The sequence below is a fragment of the Fundulus heteroclitus genome, chromosome 4, assembly GCF_011125445.2.
Source record: "Fundulus heteroclitus isolate FHET01 chromosome 4, MU-UCD_Fhet_4.1, whole genome shotgun sequence".
NCBI lineage: Eukaryota > Metazoa > Chordata > Actinopteri > Cyprinodontiformes > Fundulidae > Fundulus > Fundulus heteroclitus.
Window position 1 is genome coordinate 18,901,479 of NC_046364.1, and position 9,323 is coordinate 18,910,801.

Sequence of the window (9,323 nt, forward strand, 5' to 3'; positions counted from 1 at the left end):
GGAAACCAGTTGATTGCATCAAAGTCCCGACAAGCAGCATTCACTCCTGGGGAACCGTAGAGCCACAGGAAGAGTCATCTGCATTGTACATGGCTTTGCTGCAATCCCTCATACTGAGCAAGTATAATATACAAAAAAGTCATAATTTGTATACAAGATAATTTCAATAAAAATGTAATTACAGACACGAAATAATGTATCTATTTTTAGGTACATGTAAAATATTTACACATTTTAAAAGCTACATTGTTAAATATTCAAATGAGGAAATCATTATATTTTGAAATTAATATATGTGTAAAAGCATATTATGAGTAGTAGTATCATTAGTATTAGTATTATTACAGTGTTTAATCAATAATATCAACATCATGTGTTGTGGTACATTGTGAATTTATTTAATTGATCTATACCCGTCAAAGTCAGCTGGCGTTATTAACAATGGCACAGAGAAAGTGATTGGCCTACAATTAAACCACTGTGCAGGTTAACCAATCAAATGTCAGGGTGCTAGTTTTTAATATCCATGATGTATGATGGACTGCAGCACGAGAAAACAAACAAACAAGCAAACAACAAAAATTAAACAGATTTTAAATAATTAAATATGATTTAACACATAATTTGTTCAAAATATTTAACAGATATATGATTGAAACGCTCATAAAAATACTAATACTTTCTTACTTAATTGATGAGAGTTTTATTCGAACAGTTACATACATGAAGATTTCTTAGACAAATTATAAATAGATTTGACTTTGACATATTCGGACCTTGAAGAGCTTCCAGAGAAGGTAGCAGCTAGATAAAAACAGATTTTGGAGGCACCACAGGCAGTGCGATAGCGCCATCTATGGAGAAAAGTGTGTCACTGCTTCTTACCGCACCTACTCACCACTTCTCTGCAAAACATACCGCAGGCCCGGGCTGCTGTCTGACCCTGAAAAACGGATAAGAAACCCCATCAACATGTCAGACATGGAGGATGATTTCATGTGCGATGATGAAGAAGACTACGACCTGGTATTTTAGATTATTTTCACCTATTTGACTTTTACATTTCCGCCGTCTATCCGCTGGGAGCTAACAGCCAAGTCCCGACAGCACGGGGCTAGTTAGCATTAGCCTTCAGCTAATATCCAGTTGTCAGTATATAAATAACCTTAGCTTCCAGGCTAACGCAGTGGTTAGTGTTAGTAAAGGCTGTCCGACAGAGCTGTGTCGCTTTGCATTACCGCTGGTGGAGGTGGTCGAGCAAACGAGTTGCATTGCAATGATTTAATGTGAGGGCAACCACTGACTGAGCAAGTTACCAAGTCATGTTGTTGTGGCTAACTGCATGTTAGCTTATCACTCTGACATGCTTACCTCTGCATTAAGCAGCAACGACTCTGATCGATGCTGTGTTGATAAGGTCTGTTTTGTTTATTTATTTATTTACTCAGGAATATTCAGAGGATAGCAATTCAGAGCCAAACGTGGACCTGGAGAACCAGTACTACAACTCCAAAGCCTTGAAGGAAGACGATCCCAAAGCAGCACTTAGCAGTTTCCAAAAGGTGCAGTTTCGTACTTCCTTAAAAGCAATCTGTTATTCACGTGCGTCTAAGTACCAAAATGTGCGCTTCGTTTTTCTTCTGTACAGGTATTGGAACTAGAGGGAGAAAAGGGAGAATGGGGGTTCAAAGCTCTTAAGCAGATGATAAAAATCAACTTCAAGTTGGTAAGTCACGGAACATATGCTGAGTTTATTTAGTTTACACTTATTCCGTTAAGTCGGGATTGTTGTCATTGCTTTTCTTTGCTCTGTCTCAACACCACAGACCAATTTCCCAGAAATGATGAACAGGTACAAGCAGCTCCTTACATACATCCGAAGTGCTGTTACCAGGAACTACTCAGAAAAGTCCATCAACTCCATCCTGGACTACATATCTACCTCTAAACAGGTACGGTTCGACAGTACCAGACGCACGTGGGTCTCCTGCCCCATGCATGACAGGGCAGCAGTACTTTTGGTGACAAGCTGCTTTTTCAGTTCAACAATCTTCATTATCTCCTTGATTGCGATTGATTGCAAAGCCAGCAGTGAAATACAAAGGCAGACTTGTAAAAAAACAAAAATCACGTACTATATTTTCAAAAGATACGATTACTGTAGGGATAAATTAATAGTTTGTTTGTTACTCCCGAATCCTGGCAGCAGATATCTGCTTCTGAAGAAAAGAAAAAACCTAGAAAACTGAAAAAAAAGTTGGCATTTCTGCAGGTACTCTTCACAAAGATCAACACATTTCTCTGCGTAGCCAATTACTGCAAAAATATAAACAGCACAATTTACACAGTTATTTCTTTTTATTTGGAAACTTGTATATCAAGCATTTGCTTTCCTATTCTGACTTGTTGCCGCTGGGTCCAATGTCGCATGTCCTAAATTGATGCTGTTCTGAAAACAGATGGACTTGCTGCAGGAGTTCTATGAAACCACCCTGGAGGCGTTGAAAGATGCAAAAAATGACAGATTGTGGTTTAAAACCAACACAAAGGTACACATGATTAAATCTTCGGTCTCATGCAGTTTTACATGGTGGGTTACTTCTTAAACACGCTCTACAATTCATTTCTGTTTCATTTCTTCAGTTGGGAAAGCTGTACTTGGAGAGAGAAGAGTACGGAAAACTTCAGAAGATACTGAGGCAACTTCACCAGTCGTGTCAGGTAATGAATCCAAATATGATAATGTACCCTGAAATAATATTTCTCTTGGGTGTTGTCTGAAATCATAAAAATCCCAGACTAGTTTGATGTATGTCTGACCAATATGTTGACATATTAAGCTGATATCGCTTCACTTTTGTTGTTTAACCCCAGACAGACGATGGAGAGGATGACTTGAAAAAGGGCACACAGCTGCTGGAGATCTACGCGTTGGAAATCCAAATGTACACAGCACAGAAAAACAACAAGAAACTGAAAGCGTTGTATGAGCAGTCGCTTCACATTAAATCCGCTATCCCTCACCCTCTCATAATGGGAGTTATTAGAGGTTTGTTCTGGTCTTTTTGATGAATCATTTGAGCGGCGCACATGCCGTAACACGTTATCCTAAAGCTGCTTGCTGAACGCCTTGTTTCGCCTGCCAGAGTGCGGCGGGAAGATGCACCTGCGAGAGGGTGAGTTCGAGAAAGCGCACACAGATTTCTTTGAGGCCTTCAAAAACTACGACGAGTCTGGAAGCCCTAGGAGGACAACGTGCCTGAAGTACCTGGTCTTGGCGAACATGCTGATGAAGTCTGGGATAAACCCTTTCGATTCTCAGGAGGTATGGAAGCAATCGTTTCTGTTCTTATCAGCTTCTGTCTGTCTTCTGTAAGAAGAATGTAAAGCAAGTGGGAGCCTTAATGGTCCCAGTAGGAGTTGGTACACTTGCCCTTTTTTGATCAAACGTACCAGGAAACGATTCTAATCAGAGGAATAAAGCTTACATTAACATACTTTTTTTTCCTTCCCCTCATAGGCCAAACCATACAAAAATGACCCGGAGATCTTAGCTATGACTAACTTAGTAAGGTAAGTGTCCGTCTTTAAATGTGCGGTGTTATTTACAGTGTATCACAGCTTTAGCAGGGGAGATGTTATCACCACATCAGCTTTCACCTCAGGTGCCGGTTTCATTTCAAAACTCTGATGCACGACCATATTACTAGACGGCTATTACATAAAGTTAGAAACATTTATATTGGGCGGATCAATTAATCAATGTTGGGGTCTTATAAGGTTTTTAAAAACAACAGATGGTAGACGTTGATTTTGGACTCTGCCTTATCATTTTATGGATTGTTACACAATCAGTGAATAATGTCGGTACGTCCTTATCTGAAGTAGAGATGGTAAGATGACACTAGAGTTCAGCATATAAATGCCAGGATTTTACTCCTAATACAAATGTTGCCCCGATGTTTTACATGCAAAGAGTTTTTTTTCTGATGGTCAGATGCTCACCGTTTACACATTTACAGTGATTTGCCAAAGTATTCACACCCCTTTTAACTTTTTCACATTACAGCAAGCATTATATAAAGCAATTTTTTTAGTTTTTCAGTTGACCAACACAAAGCAGCACAAAACTGTGAACTAAGAAAATTTATTCAGGATTTTGAAGTTTTTATAAAATCTATTTGCAAATGTACCCAGCCTGTTTTATCACGACACCCCTGAGTAAAATCCTTTGCAAACACTTACCGTCAGAAGTCACATAATTTGTAGAAACAGTCCAGCTTTGTAATTTAAAGTCAGTATAAATGCAGGTGTTCGGTAAAAGCCTCAGCGGTGAATCGGCCCGTCATGCAAAAGGCTTTTTGTGGAGAAAAACACGCTTCATCTTGAGCACACAATCCACATAGTGAAAAATGGTGACAGCAGCTTCCTCTGAGGCTGCTTTTCTCGATCTTGGAGAAGAAAGCTGGTTTGAGTTGATGGGAAGATGAATGGAGCTAAAAATGGGGGAAATCCTGAAGATAACCTGCCAGAAGCTGGTTAAAGACTTTTAACTGGGGTGAATACTCACCTTCCAGCAGGTTAATAATCCTCAGCATTTAGCTACATTTACAACAGAATGAGTTAGGTCAAAGCATTTTTTCATTCATTAGACTCAATCAAACAGACCTCTGCAATACAATTGTGAAAATCTTTGAAAATGACTGTTAACAGATGCTCTCCATCCTGTCTGACTGAGCTTGATCTGTTTAGCAAAGATGTATTGGCGAAAGGTTTAGTGTCTACGTGTACAAAATAGGTAGAGACATGCTCCAAAAGTGAAAAGTGGTCCTACGAAGTGTGGATTCTGGGGTGGGGGGTGAATACATGTGCACACCACCCTTTTCAGATTTTAATAATACAAAAAGAAAAAATGTATTCAACTTTAGATTTTTTTCTCCTTTATGCTTGTCTAACAAATAAACCCCCCAGTAAAACATACCGTGGCTGTGACGGGACAAAATGTGAACACGATCCAGGGATGTGAATGCTTCGGTGAGCCGCTGTCCGACCTGCGTGAGAAGTTGACGTCTCTCGGTGGAAATGATCTCTGATTTAGTGTGTGTAAATCCCAGTGAAGCTTTTACAGGCACGCCGCTTCCTTGTTTGCTCGCTTTTCCTCCAGTGTTTACAGAGATAGCAGAGACTGTCTGTAAAGCCTCATTTTCCCCCGCACATGTTTAAGCTTTTAGAACATAAACAAGAAACTAAGAACGGACACCCAAAAGCTATGACAAGAATAAGAGTTTAGAGGAAAGCGTAATGTTTTGCAGCGTGTTCGATGACCTTCAGGGTGGGGGGTCCTAGAGACACTGGAGTTAGTAAAACAACTGAAACTGTTTCCCCTTTCGCAGCGCCTACCAGAACAATGACATCACTGAGTTTGAGAAAATCTTGAAAACGAACCACAGTAACATAATGGACGACCCCTTCATTAGAGAGCACATAGAGGGTGAGTAGAGGACGTGACTTCAGTCGTCGGCAGAAACATTGTTATATGGATGACTGAATGTGTAATGTGGTGTTTCAGAGCTCCTGCGTAACATTAGAACCCAAGTCCTTATTAAACTCATCAAACCATACACAAGAATACACATCCCTTTCATTTCTAAGGTGAGTCTGAACATATTTAAGTTGACTATTTGGCACTATTACTTTTGAAACTTGATAGATTGTCAGATCAAAGCGCACCCCCATGGCCATGTCACTATCTAACTGTGAAGAATGATTATTATTATTATCTTTAGTATTAGTAGATGAATACCCAGCAGGACACAGGAATGTTTATAACTCCTTTGTATCAAATCCTTTTCTGGATATGCCTGTTTTTCTGTTTACTTATTATTATTTTTTTCTACTTTTGGCAAAATTTTGGTGCATTGTTGTGATTCACAGGGACCCAGAATTGCTGTCATTTTGTGATGATATAATTAATGTTTTCTTTACCCATGCCTTTGTGATTATAGCTTATTTACAATATAGGTACACTGGTGTGTTGTGTTCTGTGCTCCTTTATCCCGTCTGACCACATTTCCCCAGATTTCCCCAGATTTCACAACGTGCCTGCTCTTTGTGTGTGTGTGTGTGTGTGTGTGTGTGTCTGTTTCAGGAGTTAAACATTGACGTGTGTGACGTGGAGAGTTTGCTGGTGCAGTGCATCTTGGATAAGTAAGTTTGTCCTTTGTGTGCTCAGAACAATAACCGCAAAACACCTCTCTGTTCCTGTTAGTAGTAGCATTTCCTCATACTTTGAATCCCTTGGCCTGTATAAGAGTGAGTCAGTGGAAGTTTCACTAGTAAATTAGGCCTATTTCATGACCTCATTTGCAAGTCTCCTCACATATGTTCCAAACAATTATAGCGGAGGCTCAGAAAATAAAGGTTAGAAAATATTTTGTTATTGAAAGAAAAAGAATGAAATGTTGTACTTTTAAAAAAGAAACATGGTTTGTTGTAGTTTGTCAGTAGAAAAAAAAAAGAGCAAGCGTGAGGATTTAAGTGAGTTTAATAAGGGCCATAATTGTGACAGCTAGATGACAGCTAGTTTCTCCAGCAACTCCTTTTGGGTGCTTGCAGTCTGCAGCGGTCAGCGTCTGTACAAAGTGGTCTAAGGAAGGGACTGTGGTGAACCAGTGACAGGTTCACAGCCAGGCCTCGTTGATGCGTGCAGGGAGCGAAGGCCGGGCTGTGGGGTCAAGTGCAACAAAGGAGCTACTGTAGCTGAAACAGCTGAAGACATTTATGTTCTGTTGGAAATGTATTCGATCATGCAGGGCTTCAGTTCCTTGGATATGGGGCTGTGTAGCCGCAGACCAGTAAGGGTGTGCGTGCAGGAAGTGCCAAAAGTGAGCTTTGTGAGCATCAGAGCTGGAATGGCATTTTCTTTAACAGCATGTGGATGGCCAGGTACGTGTGTGTCGCTTACCTGGGGAACCCACAGCAACGGGATGCACTGTGGGAGGAAGGCAAGCCATTAAAGTCAGTGTGACTGTTCAGTTGAGAACTCGTGGGTCCTGCCATCTGTTTGGATCTTACTTTAAACTGTTCTTGTAATAATAGTAATAGTAATATCATCTTTATTGTCATTGAAACATACATCGAAACATACATTACAACAAAATTTATTCTCTGCTTCTAACCCATCACCCTTGGGGAGCAGTGGGCTGCCATGTGCATTATTGTCATCTGGGGTTAAGGGTCTTGCTCAGGGACCCAGAGTGCCAGGACCGGGGATCGAACCGGGTACTTGCATCCTTCTCTGACTGCAAGTGCGCTGCTCTAACCACTCGCCCCCACCCCCCACCCCCCACCCCCAATTCTGCTTACCTAAGCTTTCCTGCAGACCATACATATCATTTCATGGACGCAGTATTCCATGATGATGGTGTTTTTCAGCAAGTTTGTGAACTCGGCCACAAAGCAGGTGGTTTGAGGTGTTGACTTGTCCTCCCAATTCCCTGGATCTCATTATAAGCGAGCACCTGTGGAATGTGCTGGAAAAACGAGCCCAAGACTCGAGGATGGCCCACCTTACGACTTTCAGGATTTGCTGCAAACATCTTGGTGCCAGATAGTACAGCATGCATTCAGGGGTTGAGTGAAGTTCGTGCTGTTCTGTCACCAAAAGTTATGTTTTGCCTGGCTGGTGTACGTCCTCAGAGAGACAGACGGAGTAAAATGCTCAGCAGTAACAATGATCTCCCATCATATCCAAACTGAACTGTTTCACTTCTGTAGATGAACAATAAATGAACTAGTTTACTAAAGCACATGTTCCTTTTTCTGTTTTAAAAACTTGGCAGCTTTGGTAATAAACGATGGCTAAATAAAGGGTTGAGTTTGAATTCAGTTTGTGTTCCATATCTATAAATGGGTCATCAAGCAACAGCAAAATTTATCTAGGGCTGCACTTAAGATATATGTTTAGAATTTTTTTTGTATAATTATCGATCTGTATGATTTCTATTTTATCGCTATGCATTTTTTTTATATATATCGTCTGGCCCTGTGTGTACCTGATCTTCCTGTTGTATATGAACTAAAGTATCTTGTTCTTGTTTTGAATTAAATTCCTATTGAATTCCATTTTGTTTAATCACAGTACGATCCATGGACGAATCGACCAGGTCAACCAGCTTCTAGAACTGGACTACCAGAAAAGAGGAGGCGCTCGCTACACAGCATTAGACAAATGGACAAATCAGCTTAACTCCTTGAACCAGGCCATTGTTAGCAAGCTCACATGATGGCATATCGAATAAAGAGACGAAGGAAAATGGCATGTTTGAATACATCCATAAAGTATGCTTCTGTGCTTCTGCAAGTATATCTGCTCAGTCAAGACACACAGCTCGGGTTTTGAGAATGCATCAGTTTCACAAGGACTCCGCAAACCCCAGGAACATGTTTCTTTCTGTTCTGATGAGGGAAATCACAGACTCCCTGTTTTTCTTTTCTTTTTTTTGTCATTTTTTTATGTTGATTGGCAGTGTCTTTTATGTTCAGCAGTCAAATATCTTGGTTGTATAAAAAGTCCAAACGTGTATGAAAGTCTGTACACAACATTTTAATGTATACTGTTGCCTGTTGTTAATAAACAGATTTCCCCTCGGCACTATAAAAGGTCTGAGCTGCTTTCAGGGAGCAACAAGGTTCGATATGTGTCCCCAGATGAATGTGGGATTAAAAGTGAGATATTAACAGCGCAACCATTTTTATCTTTATTGGGACCTAGTTGAGCTTGGGATTTTACATGTATGGCTTTCCACTGTGGTTTCTCTTAATTACAAAACATTTTGGAATCCTTCTCGCCAACTTAATTACATAATCGACACAACTCTAAATTGCATATGAAGTAGACTAACTGTTTTGGCAAACAAGCTGAGGCTTGGATAATACATATCAGTCATGAAGACCGACTGCTGGTATGTTTTCATGTCTTTAGTAGTATATAAATGTTACATTTTAGTAATTAAGTCAAATGTCTATTTTGACAGTTTTACAGATCCACATACATGTATGTCAATATATATATGTATATGAAGCTAAACTAATTGATCTGTGTAAATTACAATTTACATTTGACGTTTGATAATACCACAGGTATTATCATCATGGTAAAATTATTAATTATTTGATTTATTTATTAGTCTCACTTTAAAAGGTTAAATATACCCTTAAAAAATAAAAAAAAGTTATTTCACAATGTGCTGTATTTCCAGTGCAATGTTTGACAGCTTCCGTTTCAGCTGACTGGGTCTCTTCCTTAACAGTCGGCCGGTGAC

At 39.9% G+C, this 9,323-nt stretch overlaps 1 protein-coding gene across 1 annotated transcript; it reads left to right on the plus strand.

Annotated features, from left to right (window-relative positions):
* Positions 1-869: 869 nt before the first annotated feature.
* Positions 870-8,661, plus strand: cops2 (COP9 signalosome subunit 2). The gene is made up of 13 exons (XM_012877127.3): positions 870-1,026; positions 1,449-1,562; positions 1,649-1,726; positions 1,827-1,952; positions 2,460-2,549; positions 2,644-2,721; positions 2,875-3,049; positions 3,147-3,325; positions 3,521-3,573; positions 5,394-5,491; positions 5,570-5,652; positions 6,149-6,207; positions 8,141-8,661. Exons 1-13 carry the CDS (start codon positions 973-975, stop codon positions 8,283-8,285), a joined length of 1,332 nt encoding a protein of 443 aa, XP_012732581.1. The 5' UTR covers positions 870-972; the 3' UTR covers positions 8,286-8,661.
* Positions 8,662-9,323: the final 662 nt, after the last annotated feature.

Coding starts and splice junctions, on each gene's coding strand:
- cops2 (XM_012877127.3), top strand. CDS start 973: ATGTCAGACATGGAGGATGATTTCATGTGCGATGATGAAGAAGACTAC. Junction 2,722..2,874: donor AACTTCACCAGTCGTGTCAG/GTAATGAATCCA, acceptor GTTTAACCCCAG/ACAGACGATGGAGAGGATGA. Junction 3,574..5,393: donor GCTATGACTAACTTAGTAAG/GTAAGTGTCCGT, acceptor CCCCTTTCGCAG/CGCCTACCAGAACAATGACA.